Source organism: Leucopleurus acutus, assembly GCF_964270905.1.
Source record: "Leucopleurus acutus genome assembly, chromosome: 1".
Lineage (NCBI taxonomy): Eukaryota > Metazoa > Chordata > Mammalia > Artiodactyla > Delphinidae > Leucopleurus > Leucopleurus acutus.
In genome coordinates, this window is record NC_139142.1 from 90,579,494 (window position 1) to 90,597,901 (window position 18,408).

General features: G+C 41.6%; 1 protein-coding gene across 2 annotated transcripts in view; it reads right to left on the minus strand.

Annotated features, from left to right (window-relative positions):
- Positions 1–18,408, minus strand: part of FBN1 (fibrillin 1) — a gene marked incomplete at both ends in the record, with an annotated part of 252,338 nt that overhangs the window by 24,255 nt on the left and 209,675 nt on the right. For both annotated transcript variants that reach the window (XM_082841143.1, XM_082841142.1), the window contains 10 exons: positions 4,886–5,008; positions 5,260–5,385; positions 7,239–7,445; positions 8,001–8,126; positions 10,061–10,192; positions 11,472–11,594; positions 13,536–13,655; positions 15,398–15,514; positions 15,799–15,864; positions 16,210–16,359. In XM_082841143.1, the coding sequence (XP_082697269.1) occupies positions 4,886–5,008; positions 5,260–5,385; positions 7,239–7,445; positions 8,001–8,126; positions 10,061–10,192; positions 11,472–11,594; positions 13,536–13,655; positions 15,398–15,514; positions 15,799–15,864; positions 16,210–16,359 (1,290 nt within the window). The remainder of the gene's footprint in view (positions 1–4,885; positions 5,009–5,259; positions 5,386–7,238; positions 7,446–8,000; positions 8,127–10,060; positions 10,193–11,471; positions 11,595–13,535; positions 13,656–15,397; positions 15,515–15,798; positions 15,865–16,209; positions 16,360–18,408) is intronic.

An 18,408-nucleotide genomic window follows, 5' to 3' on the forward strand; every position in this document is an offset into this window, starting at 1 on the left:
TGCACTTGAGAAGAATGTGTATTCCGTTGCTTTCAGATGAAATGCTTTGTAACTATCAATTGAGTCCGTCTGGTCTGATGTGTCATTTAAGACCTATGTTTTCTTACTGATTTCCTGTCTGGATTATCTCTCCATTGATGAAAATGGGGTGTTAAAGTCCCCCACTAGTATTGTGTTACTGTCAATTTCTCCTTTTTTGGCTGTAAGTATTTGCCTTATATACTGAGGTGCTCCTATGTTGGGTGCATATATATTTACAACTGTTATATCTTCTTTGATTGATCCCTTGATCATTATGTAGTGTCCTCCTTTGTCTTTGTCTCTTGTAACAGTCTTTAAAGTGTATCTTGTCTGAAATGAGTATTACTACCAGCTTTCTTTTGATTTCCATTTGCATGGAATACCTTTTCCAACCCCTCATTTTCAGTCTGTATGTGTCCCTAGATATGAAGTGGGTGTCTTGTGGACAGCATATATACGGGTCTTGTTTTTCTATCCATTCAGCCAGTTTACCAGTTGGAGAATTTAATCCATTTACACTTAAGGTAATTATCGATATGTATGTTCTTACTGCTGTTTTAAAAATTGTTTTGGCTTTGTTTTTGAGGGTCTTTTGTCTTCCCTTCCTCTTTTGTTCTCTTGGATTCCTCTTTCTTTTTTGTATGTGTATCTATTGCAGATTTTCAGTTTGTGGTTACCATGAGGTTTTCATGTAGCAGTCTGTATATAAACAAGATTGTTTTATGTTGCTGGTCTTTTAATTTCAAAAGCATTTCCAATATCCTGCATTTGTACTCTCCTCTTCTCACCATTGCTCGTTTTGATATCCTCTTTGGGTGTAGGTGATTTCCTACCTTTACTGTATGTTTGCCTTTACCAGTGAGCTTTTCCATTCATAATTTTCTTGTTTCTAGTTGTAGCCTTTTCTTTTCAGCCTAGAGAAGTTCCTTTTGCATTTTTTGCAAAGCTGGTTTGGTGGTGCTGAATTCTCTTAACTTTTGCTTGTCTGTAAAGCTTCTGATTTCTCTGAATATGAATGACAGCCTTGCTGGGTAGAGTGTTCTTAGTTGTAGGTTTTTCCCTTTCATCACTTTAAATATATTGTGCCACTCCCTTCTGGCCTGCAGAGTTTCTGCTGAGAAATTAGCTGAGAGTTTCCTTGTATGTTGTTTCTTTTCTCTTCTTGCTTTTAATATTTTTTCTTTGTGTTTAATTTTTGTCAGTTTGATTACTATGTGTCTCGGTGTGTTCCTCCTTGGGTTTATCCTGCCTGGGACTCTCTGTGCTTCCTGGACTTGGGTGACTGTTTCCTTTCCCATATTAGGGAAGTTTTCAGCTATTTATCTCCTCAAATATTTTCTCAGGTCCTTTCTCTCTCTTTTATCCTTCTAGGACCCCTATAATGCAAATGTTGGTGCATTTAATGTTGTCCCAGAGGTCTCAGACTGTCTTCATTTCTTTTCATTCTTTTTTCTTTATTGTGTTCCACGGCAGTGATTTCCACCATTCTGTCTTCCAGCTCACTCATCCGTTCTTCTGCCTCACTTATTCTGCTATTGATCCCTTCTAGTGTATATTTTATTTCAGTTATTGTATTGTTCACCTCTGCTTGTTCTTTAGTTCTTCCAGGTCTTTGTTAAACATTTCTTGTATCTTCACAATATATGCCTCCACTCTTTCCAAGATCTTAGATCATCTTTACTATCATTACTCTGAATTCTTTTTCAGAGTAATTGCCTATCTCCACTTCATTTAGTTCTTCTGGGATTTTATCTTGTTTCTTCATCTGGGACATATTCCTTTGCTGTCTCATTTTGTCTAACTTTTTGTGATTGATTGTGGTTTCCATTCTGCAGGCTGCAGGGTTGTAGTTCTTCTGCTGCTGTCTGCTCCCTGGTGGATGAGACCTAAGAGGCTTGTGCAGGCTTCCTGATGGGAGGGACTGGTTCCTGCCCACTGGTGGGTGGAGGTGTGTCTTATCCCTCTGGTGGGCAGTGCTGTGTCGGGGGGTGCGTTTAGTGGGCAGTTACTCAGGAAGACTTTATGCAGCCTGTCTGTTGATGGCTGGGGCTGTGTTTCTGCCCTGTTGGTTGTTTGGCCTGAGGTGTCCCAGCACTGGAGCCTACAGGCTGTTGGGTGGGGCCAGGTCTTGGTGAGATAAAGGCAGTGTCCAGGAGGGCTCATGCAGGCAGTGTCCAGGAGGGCTCATGCCAATCAGTACTCTTCAGAACCACCACCTCCAGTGTTTGTCCCCACTGTGAACCACAGTCACCCCTACCTCTGCAGGAGACCCCTCCAGTTACCAGCAGGTAGGTCTGGCCCAGGTTCTTATGAGGTCACTGCTTTTTTCCCTGGGTCCTGGTGCGCATGAGATCTTGTGTGCACCTCCAAGAGCATATTTTCTGTTTTCCCCAGTCCTGTACAATTCCCGCAGCCAAACCCCACTGGCCTTCAAAGCCAGTTTCTCTGGGGATCCTCTTTGTGTTGCCAGACCCCCAGGCTGGGGAGCCAGTGTCAGGCTCAGAACTTTCACTCCTGTGGGAGAACTTCTGTGGTATAATTATTTTCCAGTTTGTGGGTCACCTGCCCAGTGTGTGTGTGATTTGATTTCATTGCGATTGCGCGCCTCCTACCACCTCATTCTGGCTGCTTCTTTGTCTTTGGATACAGTAAGTCCCCTACATATGAACCTTCAAGTTGCGAACTTTCAAAGATGCAAATGTGCATTCACATGTCCAATCAATCATGTAAGTTAGTTCATGTGTCTGGTGTACATTGTCGTGTGTGCATTCCCTACAAGTGGTTGTGCTTTTGTGTACTTTACTGTATAGAATACAGTACTGTACAGTATCTTTATTTCAAGACCAGGATGTCTGGAAGCAAGTGTAAAAACAGCACTGGTGTAGCTGGTACTACTGTACTTTTCAAGGTTCTATACTGTAGGATTAAAAATGTTTTATTTTTTGTGTTTGTTTTCTTGTGTATTATTTGTGTGCAAAGTATTATAAAACTATTACAGTACAGTACTATATAGCTGATTGTGTTAGTTGTGCTAACTTTGTTGTGCTAACTTAGTTAGGCTAACTTTGTTGGACTTATGGACAAATTAGACTTACGAACGCACTCTCGGAATGGAAATCATTCATATGTAGGGGACTTACTGTATATTTTTTGGTAGGTTCCAGTGGGTTTTTTTTGTGAATAGTTGTTCAGCAGGCAGTTGTGATTTTGGTGTTTTCGTAAGAAGAGGTGAGGTCACATCCTTCTAACCCACCATCTTGTCTCTGCCTCCAGCCTTACAATACTATCTTTAACTACACCATTAAGAACAGCAACACTTGCTGTTTTCACATCCAAGAATCCCCTTCTTTCCTCTTACTGGGTCCCTACCCATCTCTCACGGGGTAAGTGCTGGCCCTTCATTTCCCCTGGGGTCATCCTTCTAGCCTCTTTCCTCTGTTTCAATAATACATGTATCTGCACCACTCATTTTGATACTTAGTCATATATGCCAAGTATGTAGAAGAATTTAGACCTTATGAGAAAAAGAGGAGAAAGAGTCTTATATTGTAAGTAGATCTGTGAAACTTCTTTGTATTCCTAAAATTAGAGTATTACAGATATTTTTCATATTAATACATTGTAAAAGAACATAACTACTACTATACATTTAATTTATTTTCATTTTCCATCTCTTAATTGCTAGAAATTTTTAGGATTTTCTGCCCCCACAAGTTAGAAAGATGCTGTAAATTTGTTTTGATTCGTACAGTTAGTATACACACTGAGAGACATTTTTCCCCTGAAGTTGGTTTTTCATTTACACAAATAAGTTTGTGGCTGTGAGCTGTAGCCTCACGCTGCCCAGAACTCACTGTGATCCACAGATGTAGAATAAGTTCTATGTTTTAAGGCAGAATTTTTGAGTAGCTCTCAACTTCCTCTCCCCATACTGCAGGATTGTATAGGACTTGTGCTGCACAGGAAAATTTCAAGCATTGTCCATATGTTATCCTGTATTACCTGCCTCTTAACTCTCCCCCTTTCAGCAGACAGAGGAAAAGGGTTGATGGCTCTACTTCTCTTTGCTCTCCTCTTCCACTCCATCCTACCATTTAACTTCCTTTACTTCCCTTTTCCTCCTCCCAGTCTTCATGGCAGAACACACTAACTCTTATTCTGCCATCTGGTCTACCTTTCCTTCTTCAGATTATCCTTGAGTCTGACTCACTTGTGCTGTTCACTCAATATGTGAAGTTCTTATTATTACAAGAACAAATTTATACCAGTATAATTTTGCAAAGGATAACTTCTGGTTGATCAGGAATTTCTGCAGAGAGTTTTGATGTATCTTGATTCTTTGTAATATCTGTGTCTCAGATAAGCTGCTGGGGGTCAGGAATGGCCCTATTTTGCAGAACAAAAACCTAGACAAAGTGTTTACTTAATTAGGCACAGTGTTCTCTAGGATCATGGCACTGATTAACCTGAGGTAGGCAGGACCGTACTGGGCTATACAGTTACTGAATAGACTGATTGATTACATCCTTTCTGTTTCCTATATATTGCATTAATGTGATCAGGTATCTGATTCACTTGAGCCTTGGAGAGCTGGCCCTGCTGTCTGAGATGCTCATGGACATCCCCCATGGATGCCCATGGGGCAGGCAGTGAGGATGGCTGCTGCCACTGGTCCTCTGCAATCTCCCTGGCCTCAGCCTCCCTCCAACTAGAATAGGAGGTGGGTCACAGGGAGGCACTTACCCCAGGGAAGCACTTCTTGCCTGCAGAGAGGGTCTTTCAGCTTTGGATCCCTCAAAGGCACAAGGAATGCGACCATGTGCCCAGGAGACAGATGAGTGGGTGGAGGCAAATTCTACTTTACCTTTGCAGCTCCTTCCATCCTCCTGCAGAATGTAGCCTTTCGGGCATGAACACTGGTAACTCCCTTCTGTGTTCTTGCAGATAAAATTGCAGGGTTTGGGGGCCTGGTTGCACTCATTCAGATCTACGATCAAAGAGATACAATGTGACCGCCCATCCAAAAAGATGCCTAAATGCCTAAATGCTCAATACCCACAGCATCTAACAAAGAATCCTAGTTTTGAGGAAGGAAAAAGTAAATTCTGTGTAGTCTTTGATCACTGTCTTACATTTCCTTAAGAAATTACACAGGCTTTTTAGATTTTTAGTTTAGTTCACCATAATGTACAATTTTCACCTGGGAATAAACCTGAGCATCAGAAATAGAGCACTTACCTACGCAGGCAGTTCCGGTTATATCTGGAGTATAGCCAGTTTTACAAATGCAGTGATACGATCCTCTGTCATTGACGCATTCCCCATTCCGGCAAACATCATGAATAACCTTGCACTCATCAATATCTATAATTTAATGAGTAGAAAGTAAAATGAGAAAGACATTATAAAATGGACAACATTCATACATAGGGGTCACTTCACGATAAATACTAAAACTGTGTGACTGTATTATGGACCTAAGGAATTAAACCAAAGGGATGACAGCATACGTTTCACATGTAATGGTAACTGTATTGAAAGGGAAATGAATAACTTTGTTAGACTATAGGGGAAAACTTAATAATTGCTCTTCTAAATTTATATTGTTTTTCTCCATTGGGTCCAGAGAACGACATCTAGACATATCTAACGCCTTGCTCCATCTCATGCCATCAAGCTTGCCTCCTCCAGACATCTCATAAATGCCATCAAGCTTGCCTCCTCCAGACATCTCATAAATGAATCACAGCAGAAGATCCTTTTGGTAAGGAAATCCCATTTTCTTCTAATAGTGTATGTCCAAAATAAGGAAAGTTTTCTTTCTATTCTTTTTGTTGTGTTTAAAGTTAATCCTGAAAAATAACAGATTGCATACTACTGGGGAAATGGGACCAAACTTCCCTCCTTTGGTTGAGGGAGGCATCAGTGGATCACCGGGCTGAGTTTTTGCAGCCTGCTAGGGAAGAGAGACCCTTAGTCACAGCTCCACCACAGGGAGAAAGATTTGGTCAATATGTACTATTGGGCATTAAAGACACTGTCCCCCATATCTTGACCCATCTATTTCCTTACTGCTTGGCGGGATGCCAATACCAAGGGAGTTCTTAGCCTTTGATTGCCAAGTAACCATTTTCTATCAACAGCTCTTATTTTTCCTGATTTTTTCAAGTTTACTCTGAAATGCAATTTAGCATACCCGCATTGGTCTCAAGAAAAGTCTTTCCACCGTCACATTTTCATATCCTCCAAGGAATCATAAACTGCTTTTGGTCATTCCATCTTATCTATTCTGTCTTTTACCACATCCAGTTCTGTTATTCCACCGTTAGCCACATCTTTCTAACATGAACACAAATCCTCTTAATCTCTTCTCCTCTCACTTCTAATTTCCTCCCAAGGAGCTCAAAAAGTCTTTCTCCTTTCTCTTTCATGAGGCTAAAAACAATTTCAGTTGATAAACATAATCCTGACATTTTTTTTTCAGAGTTGCCTCAGACACCTCGACAGCCTCCTCCTCATCCCTCGCAAGTTCAAGCAACTTGCAGTTTCCCAGAGGCAATTGTCTTAATTGCCAATACATTCGCCCCTCCATATCCAGGGCATTGGTTCCAGGACCCCCTCACTGATACCAAAATCCACGGACGCTCAAGTCCCTTGTATAAAATGGCATAGTAGAGTTGGCACTGTAGGTTCAATCAGCCTCGAATCGATATCAATCTAGGGTTGGTTGGATCTACGGATGTGGAACCTACAGATATGGAAGGCTGACTGTGTATCAGCGTTGTTTATACTTCTTTCATGCAGTATATTTCAGCCAACTTTATGAGATAAAATACACATTGGCGGACTAGTTTAGGAGTTTAGTGATCATTTATTCCAAAGTAAGTTTATCTAAAAAATTATATTCTGAGTAACCAGTAACTGACTTAAACTTCGGCTTGAAAAGTTGAGGACTTGTAATGCAGAGGCAGGGACTCAAGCACACACAATTTAATCAGACCGAGGACACTTCGCAACAAGGACACTTCGGCAACATGAACTTGAATATCTAAAAATACCATAATGAAGCCTCTTTTTGTCAACTTATACTATGCAGCTCAGCCTAGGCCCATATTATAGATTCTGTATTCTTCATGAAACAAATTCCCTGAAAGTATTTTTGGACCATAAATGAAGTACCTGCTCTGTTGGTCAAAAATCAGAACAAAATAAAGTACCTGCTCCGTTGGTCATAAACCCTCGGCCATGGGGGCAGAGTTTTTTGAAAGCCACAGTGCCCTGGAAAGGGCAGATCTCACAGTGGGGACCCCAGCCTCTCCCTCCGTCGCAGCAGCATTCAGACTTGGTGACTGGGTTCCTGTTGCTTGAGCCGATCTGACACATGTTTTGGAGCACCTCTGTGAAGCAGTACCCTTCCCGGTTGTCTGGATGGGACATGAGATTGCAAAGAGAATTGGGGGGAATTTTAGGAGCATAACAAGGTATTCAGAATTTGGTCAGATATAAAACCCAAGAAGGATGTTAACACTTTACCCTGGGTGAGAAGGAGCAAGAAGGGAAAGCTGGAAGCGGCAGTGAGAGAGAAAGGATGACATCTGGGGAAAAGAAGAAAGACAAGAAATTCAGTAAGTGGGCAGAAGGGCCTTGGCCTCAACGAGATTATCACTCTGTCTGCTCCCAGAAATATGGGGGCATAGTCATTCTCTAGAGAGGGGCAGAGAAACACTTGGAAACTGATCCTGAGCATCAAGGGCTTAAAAAGGGAGCTGAGAAAGAAATTCCAAGCAAGTGATTCAATGATACAATTAGCAAAGGAAGAAGTTAGCGGCAGGGTGGTGCTAAACCCAGTGGACAATCACGGTCATTGAGTCATCTCCAAAATATGAACATTTTAAACAGTTTCTATCATTTCAAATAAGAGATCTGGTTTCAAGTGTCCCAGTGGGGGGTTACAAAAGCATCCTGTCATCTGTACTCACCGAGGCACTCATCCTGGGTGGGGCTGGCTGTGAAGCCGTCATTGCACTCGCAGGTATAGCTCCCCCTGGTGTTGAGGCAGCGCCCGTTCTCACAGATCCCAGGCTTGGTCTGACATTCATTCTCATCTGTGTGGTTTAATTGAAGGGCCAAAAACAAGAGGAGTCATCTGTCTGCTTTGTACAAAGATGGATTCTTTTTCTTTTAAAAATTTAGTTTGTGAGTAGGTAACCTATTCACATTGTTCCAAATCCAAAAGGTACAAAAGAATATTCAGCAAATGTGCCCCTCCCTCCCCTTTCCCCAGCCACCAAACTCCCCTCCTGGGAAGCAACCAGTGCTACTGCCAGTTTCTAAAGTATCCTTCTAGAGATGAATTATGCCCATACAAACAAATACAACCATTCATGCATGTACCTCCACCCTTTTAGAAACGTAATTGATAGCATTTTTATATACTTAAACAGATGACAGCATTTTAGGTACATTTACATTTTTCACTTAATAAAATTTAAAACTTCCCATATCTGTACATGTAGAGGATTCTCAAAGGATTATTTTAAATGAAGGAAAAAGAACCTTAATATCAATCTGTTAAAGAAATATTACAGTACTTCACTAGAATGATGTCTGTGATGGTCAGTTTTGACCTGAGGGAGTTTATCTACACTAATCTTCTGATTCAATGTAGATTATGCTTATTATAATACTTCAATAATATTAAGGAATCATAATTCAGTCTCCCAGGTTTAAAGAAAAGCCTTAAACTAAAGCCTTAAACTAGCTGGAGAGTCTTACCGATTGTTTAGAAAGACCGTAAAGTGATTTGCCTAGGCGCTTCCAACTGAGAATAGTTTCAAGCCCCTGAGGCAGAGATCTCCTTAGGAGAGGCAGAGGCTTGGAAGGTGACATTCAGAACAGCGTTAAAACGGCTCAAAATTCCCAATGCCAAGGCCACCCTGATACCAATTAAATCAGAATATCTGAGGTGGGACCTGAGCCCTCCGAGTGATTCCAGTGTGCACCTGAGGCTGAAAATCACTGATCCCAGAAGATCCAGTGTATGATCATAACTCCACATGCTTTTTCTGTGCTTTGGAAGTCTGCTCTTCAACTTCCCTTTAATTCTGTATCTTACAGAGTAAGAGGACAATGAGGTTCTTAAGCTTCTCGACCAACATAAAATATACTTTCCTGACGTGACCGAATATTAAAAAGGAAAAGGATACATGTGGGAATTTTCTAGTATTTTTTCCCTATACTTACTGACTAAAGCAGAGGTCAGGAAACTTCTTCTCTAAGTAACAGGAATGTTATAGTATTACCATATAACATACAGTCAACAGTTCAGGCGTTGCAGGCCATGTGACCTCTTGTTGCAACTGCTCCACTCTGCTCTGCTGTTGTGGCATGAAGACAGCCATGGAAAATAATGAATGGTTACAGCTGGGTTCCAATGAGTCTATTTACAAAGACAGCTGGCGGCCTGCCAGGCTGAATTCGGCCCTAGAGCTGTGGTTTGCCAATCCCTGGTCTACTATGGTTTTCCAGGCTGAAGCCACATTAGAATCACCTGGGGAGCTTTAAAAAATACCAGCGCCTGGGCCTCAAACTAGACAAGAGCAGTTTCTCTGGATGTAGATCCCCATGGTCTAGTGATGCTCCCGGGCCCCAGGGACCAGGCATCTGGACTCAATGTCAGGGTGGTGGTAGAAAGTTAAGTCAACAGAGAGGTATTCCAATGTGGTGGAAAGAACTGACCCCAAAACAACAAAGGAGTATAAAAACAGCAGAGGAAGGGGCTAGAGGAGATACCTGGTCTTCTAATCCTGGCAGCAAAATGGGCCTAGAAAGCAGGCAAAGGCCAGCTCAGAGGAAGAGAATGATGTTGCTGGTGGAATTCATAGATAATCGAGAGGCAAGGGGACCTCTACGGGAAGTCATGAGATGAGGTAAGAGAGGCAAGAAGAACACAGTGTCCACAAAGACTCAGAGCCCACGTCTCTTCTGTCCTTTGTCATTTCCCACTCATTCAAAGCTCCTCTGGTGGGGATGCCCTTACCTACGCAGCCTTCTCCATCGGGTCTTCGCTGATACCCAGGTCCACAGATGCAGATGTATGTGCCAATGAGGTTCTTGCATTCCATCTGTTTTTCAGCACAATCATGTTTACCCTCTTCACACTCATCCTCGTCTGGAAAGAATGTACAACCACAGATTCATAAAAGGAGCTGCCTTATTTCCTGCCTTTTAAACACAAAATGGTATTCAGTAACTAATTTTCATTGACACTATTTCAGCATTAACCTACTTCCTTTTGCACTGTTGGGAAGTGGTCTCTTAAGATGGGAAGGAGTCTTCTAACCCCCTCTGAACTTAATGAAGAAATTTCTCTCTGATAAATTCTTCAAAGGCAGGAAGTGTGATTTCCAATTCTTTTTGACAAATTGAACTAAAAAGGCCTTATAAAAGGCTTTCATAATATGATAATTATAACAGCAGCATTATCGTACGGATATAATAGACCAAAGCTTCCATTATACAATACTTATAACAATATAATCGGTTATATCTTAATATCAAAATATTAGAATCATTGTGAAATATAATAATGAAAGTTTTGGTTTTTATACTTTGAGGAAAAGACAAGCATCCACAAATATCTTCTTCTCTACTGGTTCTTCCCTCCATTTCCTTTTTTTCTGGAAGTGTGGCTCTTCTTCATTCATTACTTTCTGTCCTATGGCATTTCCCTCTCTTTATCTTTCCCCGTTATATTATCTGAGCTGAAAAATTTGGACTGTAGCCTGCATGTGACATGGAGCTCTCACTTAGGGAGTTTTCCTACCTTTAAGAAAAAATCTATTTAAGCCATTCGAGGAGAACAGATATCTGCTCATTTAAGACTCTGGGAGGAGCAAATCAGAGCTCTTCAAGGAGCCCCAGGATTTACCCATCTTTGTATAACAGAGCTTAGTCCAGTGCTTTGGAAATTGCAGGTGTTCAGTACGCACTGTTTAAAGTAGAGTCCATGTGTTACCCCATTCTTGGACTATAATATCCCTTAGTGATGGGGATTATTTTTTAATATTCATATTCCTTCTTTTGTGTTCTCATTTATCATACTGGGATATGATTATATCTGTCTCAACCTCTTCATATTGAGCTTCTTGCATGTGGGGAAATGTCGTTTTTTCCTTTATATCTTCACACCTTGCAGAATGGCTGGCATGTCACAGGCATGCAATGCATGGTGAACTAAAAAGGATCTGTAGTGCAGCCCTCGACTCAGCTTTAAGCTACAATTTAGGAGAAAAGGTAGCAATGACAACCCCAATATTATCCACGGACTACAGCAGTGCTCCCCAATTCCCAGCCTTCCTCTCCTAATTGGAAGCTTTGGAGGGACACCTCCCATCATAGACAAAGTTAGGGCTCCCTGGCTTAGATGACCTTGAACATGAGTGTCTCACCTCTGCACATTCTTCTGTCTTCTCTCAGAACATATCCAGTGGGACATTTGCATTCATATGAGCCGTAAGTGTTCACACATCGGAAAGCACAGAGCAGAGGATTCTGGGCACACTCGTTTATATCTGTGGCAGAATGTAGTAAGAGAATAATGGATCATAGGCACCAACCAAAAAAAGGAATATACTTTTAGCGAAAGTGGTAATGCTTCATTGTCATAAACATGGATAGGCCAAGCAGTCTCTGATGTTCAAAGAATTATAAAATTGAGTTGGTTATTTTATAATTGGTATAAGTAGGGTGATCATACACCTTGCTTCTTCCAGTACAAACTCAGTTTATGCGTGTTGTGCTGGTATAACTATTAACTGTTATTTAGGTGGAAGAGAAATTACAGGTCACCCTACATAGAGGGAGCTTTTCTGAAATCCTGGCTTTGAAGTCTCAAGTTGACCAGTTGCCTCTCCCTAAAGTCACATGGAGTGGGGATCAGTTTCACCCCATTCAGCCGAAACAACTGCCAAGTCAACTGCTGTCAGTCAGAAAAGAAGCAACCCATCCAATATCATTAACCACCTCCCCTTCCCCAAATAAGAGAGGCTCCTGTGAAGTAACAGTGATTCTTATGCCCAAGAAAATGGTGTTCTGAATAATTTCACACCGATGCCCAAGTTACAGCCTTAAATAGCTAGGAATAATAATCATGATAGATTAATAGATAGGAGTGGTTTCTGTAGATTGCATAGTTTGGAACCATCAGAATATGTTTTGGAAAAGCAGGGTTAAAACAGACCATCTTGATTATCATGTTTCTCCCTAAGGGCAATGATCCTGACTGAGAGTATCAGTGAGACCCTAGATCGTGATTTAAAAATTCACCAACAACTTTGACTATGCGTATTGATGGGTCATATTTCTAATGAAGAGCTCACTTTAATACCCACTTTACTGTCTCCTCCCCTTCATTCTTTTAGTAAACCAGTGGTTCTCAACCTGAGAGTGCATCAGAATTACCTGGAGGGCTGCTAGGCCCCACTCTTAGCGTTTCTGATTCAGGAGGTCTGGGACGAGGCCTGAAAATCTGCATTTCTAGCAAGTTCCCAGGTGATGCTGATGTGGCTGATCCAGGGACCACCCTTTGAGAACCACTATTCTAGACACTCCCTCCCTTTCCTTACATCCCTTTCTTTCCTTATATCCTACCAGGCATACTGACAGTTGCGTAGAGAGTATGGACAGCCTCTCTTGCTGTGATTGCTCCTAGATGGTTAAAGGATATTGGTGGTTATCTCAGTGTGTAGATGTTTCTATGAGTAGAAAAGAAAAAGAAAAAGAAAGGGTGCACGGGATACAAAGAAAAAAGGTTGCGGGGGGGGGGGGGGAATGGAAAATAAGAAAGAGGGTAGTAGACAAGGCAGGTGTTGTATCTGAATATTAGTAGTAGAGGACTTCCCTGGTGGCACAGTGGTTAAGAATCCCCCTGCCAATGCAGGGGACACGGGTTCGAGCCCTGGTCCGGGAAGATCCCACATGCCGTGGAGCAACTAAGCCTGTGCGCCACAACTACCGAGCCTGAGCTCTAGAGCCTATGAGCCACAACTACTGAGCCCATGTGCCACAACTACTGAAGCCCGCACGCTTAGAGCCCATGCTCGGCAACAAAGAGAAGCCACTGCAACCGCAATGAGAAGCCTGTGCACCGCAACAAAGAGTAGCCCCCGCTCGCCGCAACTAGGGAAAGTCTGTGTGCAGCAACGAAGACCCAACACAGCCAAAAAATAAATAAATTTAATAAAATAAAAAATAAATATTAGTAGTAGAGACACCAACAAGAACTCTGCATGAGATGCGGCATAACTTGTGCCATGAACCACTTACATCTTTTTCAGATACTCTCTGCAGATAGGAGGCCACATAGAGAAGAAATGATAGCATGGCCCACCAGGCCCAGATTTTCCTTATTTTATATACCCTGCGTGGTATTTAATATTCAGAATTGTAATCAACCAAGTACTGTCCCTGTGATCAGAACATGTAACCAACTATTCTGTGTTCAAGAGGCTTACCTTCACAAGTCATCATTGGACCAGGCTCAAATCCCTCCTCACAGGTGCATTCAAAACCTCCAATCACGTTCTTGCAGGTTCCATTTCCGCAAGGATTGCCCACCGAACACTCATCCGTATCTGCAGGTGATCAGAAGTGTAGTCAAAACATGATGCATTGGAAGAAAAATGGACTTGGAGTCAGAGAATACCTTTCTTTCTATCGGAATATTTTGATCTCTGACATCTTGTTTTATCCTCATTCTGTCCTTGAGAAAGGAGTGCATGTGTCTTATTACCACAGATTTATAGCTGTGAAATTTGACTTGCTAAGTGGCAGTGGCAGTGACAGTTAATGGTACCTGGGCTTCTTAGCCCTTACAGTGCTCTTCACCATGAGTGTCCCCAGCCTCCTGCATTATGAAGTACATCTACTGGGAATAGATACTCAAAGGGTTAAAACAAGGCGTCTCTCACAAGTCAAAAGTTTTCGCTTACTTAAAGCTAGAAATACATCTCCAGTTTGGCCTCACATTACATCATTCTCCAAGAAGTCTTAAACATGATGCATTTTTGCCAGATATAAAATAGAAGACTAAACATACGCAAAATAAGAGACCAGAGGTTAAGCAAAATTAATACACAAGATAAAGTCAAGATTCAAGTAGATTTTGTTGATTTTGTTGAAACCAGATGGTTTACATTAGGCAGAAGAAAGGCTAGGAAAAATGTGTTTAGGGTATGATCTCTCTAAACAACTGTGGAGAGAGAACAAATCTTACCAAGGAAGTCCAAAAAATATGTATGTCTCCTAACCCATCCACCTAGAATACTGACTGTTCTTATTCTGACACAGCTCTTGGGGGAGAGGGCCTTCCTTTGGGAAAGGAACATTTCAGAGAAATAACATTGCTATCTCAGCTGTCTAGAGCACAGAAGAGTGGTGGGTTATTATCAAGGACTATGTCTCACGTTAGGTTCTGAAATCAGCCAGTGAGGGCAGGAGGGTATGGCAGAGAGACCCTGGGTGAGGATGCTTATTTCTCACATTCATCGTAGCACTAACTGAAGATACTGAATAGAAAACATTGACAACTTTGCTTTTGTTCTGCTGTGAAATTGCATTTCGCTCTCAAGAATATTACATCTCTTTCAAGTTCATAAAAATCACAATATCATTGGTTTTTAGAGCTGTAAGGTAATTAGAAATATTTTAATCCATCTGCATGATATTACATTCTGAGGCTTAGAAAGGCAGTTAAAACCTCCTACCCTGATTCCCTATATGGAAAGAACATCTTTTAATGGACACAGACAAACCCTCGGCATTTATGCCATTATTAATTTAGCTTACATGGAATGGCTTTGGATTTCTTAGATAAAAGAGGTCAAAGATCAGCCGTAGGAACCATGCTTTGACATTTTAATAAGGGGGTTAAAACAAGAGGAATGTACACTGGGTACACAGCCTTTCATAGTACTAACTGTAACAAAATCTGGGTAAATTTTGTGTTTTACATACTAAGAGAATAAGATTATGACCATTAACAATTTTTTACCTTTAAATTTCACAAAGGCTTTCGTGATATATGCTGTCCTTCCTACTATCTCTTCAAACGTGTTCCGTGTCCTCCTCATCAGACTGTAGGGTCCATGCGAGGAAGGACCATGTTGGCTTGGTTCACTACTGTAGCCATAGAACCTAGCACAGTGCCTGGTGCCTGGTGGGGACTCAGCTAGTATTGCCAGATGAATGATACGTGAACAAGTGTATAAAACTTATTTCTGTCCCATCATGGTACTTATTCTTCCTAGTGTGAATGCTGAATGGCTTAATTTCTGATTTGTAAAATCCCAATAACAGAAACCGCTTTATTACTCACCCACACATTCATTCCCTTCCAGAATGTAGCCAAAGGGACACTCGCAGCGATAGGAGCCATCGGTATTGATGCACTGCCCGTGTTTACAGACATCAGGTTCTTTGCACTCATCCATATCTTAAGCAGAGGAGGAAAAAATAGTGAATAACAATGTATTTTTGGAAACACAAAGGTAAATTATGATCATTTCAGTGCCTAATCGATGAAATATCTAGTATTACAATATTAACATGCAATACCATAATACGATTGGTATCTAAATGAAAAGACCAAAAAAAAAAAAAAAAAAAGAGCTTCATTTTCCAAGATAAATGTGGAGAAATAACAGCTAGAGAAAGGACAAAAGAAGAGGCTGGTTGAAAATGTTAAGAAATGCTGAGAATGCAGCACAAGCCACTCACCAACCGCTGAATCATCGGGTCCCACAATGATTCCACTTCCATAGGGACAGATCTGGCGGAAGGCCTCTGTGGTGGAGATGAACTCTCGTTAATAGGTGGGCCAAAGGCAATTAACTACAGGCTCCTCCCCAAGTATGGTGTGAAAGCTGCACATATTGGAACATGATGAACAAGCCAAGCCCAGAAACCAGAGAACGATAACAAGGCTCCCAGAGCTGGTGTACCTACGACTTGGGCAGCTTTGAGGCATAACATAGTTCAGAAGAAAATAACTACCTAGCTCCTGAGATCAAATCATTTTAGTGAACATTTTAGTTGGACTTAAAATTAAATTGCCTTACGTTTCGAAGGTCTACAGTCTTACAGCCTGTACCTTGAATGGCCAAAGAGAAATGCAGATAGTAGACATACCATCGGGTTCAGTGGGGCACAGCTCACAGGGATCTCCCCAACCTTCTCCCTTCAAGGCACAGCAGCACTCCTGTTTGGAGTGATTTCTGGATTTGGGTGACGAACACTTGCCTCCTTCAAACTTCGCGTAACAGTAGCTCATTCGCAAATCTGCGGCACAAATTCAAGAGGCCCCTCAGTTGCTTTCCTACTAAGTCATCACTGTATACTGCTTGAGTAAGAAACAATCCACCCTGTTAAATGTGATCTCTTCTCATTACTGAAGTCACACTTTTTAAGTGATTATAATAGTAACTGAGCTGAGATCTTTAAAGTAGTAAGTAACTTTCGTAGTGAGAGCTGATGAACAAATCTGTGTGGCTCTTACCTTATTATTTCTCATTTTATCCAGTGTTCCAAAATAACCTGATGTGAATAATAAAAACCAACACTGCCACATTTCAATGCTGACGTCATCAGTGACTTCAGGACGGAGACGTTGAGATGGTATAACATTTAGCAAGCACGCTAAGTTAAGGTAGTTAAGGTAGACCTCCCAGCTCTAGTACTCACTGTGATATCACACTATGCTGTTTATTCTGTGTCCCCTAAGCCCTGGAGCCAAAATAAACCCCCAGATTCCAGGCATAGAGCAAATAAAGATGTGGCAATTTTGTGGACTGGCGAAAATACAACTCAATGGTATTTCACTGAAGCAGCTACTCACGCAGCTTCTGTCTACAAAATATATGTGAGGTTTTCTGCAGATTTGACACACGTGTGTGTACACGCTTGCACACACACAGAAGCTTATTTAGCTCCACAGAGAGAGGGAAGGTAAAGAGGAGGACGGGGAGATGGGTGGATGTGAAGGAGAATAATTGTTCTTCCAAAGAATATATTTCTTTAATATCAGTTATTTCTTGGTAACTCCAACATGGAACACGGGGCTGGGATCTAGTTCCTACAGAATTCTCCAAAATTGCTTGACAGTTTTGGTAACTGACTTTTCCATTTCTTATAGAGCAAACTGGGTGACTCTAAAAAGTGAGCTCATCCAAGAGCCTGGAGTATGTTTTCCCTCAAATTTGAGCTCCAAAGCTTTGCAAACTCCTCTGAGTTACACAGAGGCTAAAATCTGCAGGGTTTAAGGAAATGCTTTCATATCCATTTTGCACAACCCCCCTTTCTTTACGTATGACCAGGTCTGCTCTCTCCTGTCACTGTTTTCAATTCCAGGTAGCATGTTATTATAGCCATTTATGATTTCAGTTAAGACAATTTCACCATCTTTTATTTCAACGAAAAGGAGACAAGGTAAGAATAACTGAGCTGCCAAAGATCATAGCAGAAAAATTTTTATGAATTAAAGTAAAAAATATCAGTCAGCCACATTTACCAGGCTCCAGTAAGTCAAATTCTGTTGACCTCTCCAATGAACTTGTTGAACTCTTCATGGCTACCAGCTCTTCTAGAGAAACTGTCTCTCTAGTTTCTACTCCATTTTCACATCCATTATGGCTGGGACCTAAAAGGCACCTTTCAGCAAACTACCCTGCTGAAGGTGAAGAGCAATAAAAGCCTATCCTTGTCCTGCAGCATCTCTGCTATTTAAATGGTCGCTTTGCTGAAAAGTGTCAAGATTTAACAAACTGTAGTTTCTTGAAGGACACCTTTTGATGTGCTTTGTTCTTCAAGTTCATCGTCACATACAGTGTTTTGTGTTTATTGGTCCAGTTTTTTTTTTTTTAATTTTTTCTTTTTTTTGCGGTACGCGGGCCTCTCACTGTTGTGGCCTCTCCCGCTGCGGAGCGCAGGCTCCGGACGCGCAGGCTCTGCGGCCATGGCTCACGGGGCCCAGCCGCTCCGCGGCACGTGGGATCCCCCCGGACCGGGGCACGAACCCGTGTCCCCTGCATCGGCAGGCGGACTCTCAACCACTGTGCCACCAGGGAAGCCCTACTGGTCCAGTTTTTATTATTTATGCCTACAACTGTCTTAAGGTATAATTTAGTGACTACTCACAAAAATGTCTCAACAATTATATCAAAACTCAATTCTCTCCTTTGTCTTTCAGCTTGTAATGTTTCTTTTAAACCTAGATACATGCATGTGCTAATATTGGTCTGTTCATTTTCTCATTCTCTTCTCCTTTCATTACGGACCCTATTCCATACCCCAGCCCAGCTCCCCAACACCGCTCTATCACCTCACCCCGCG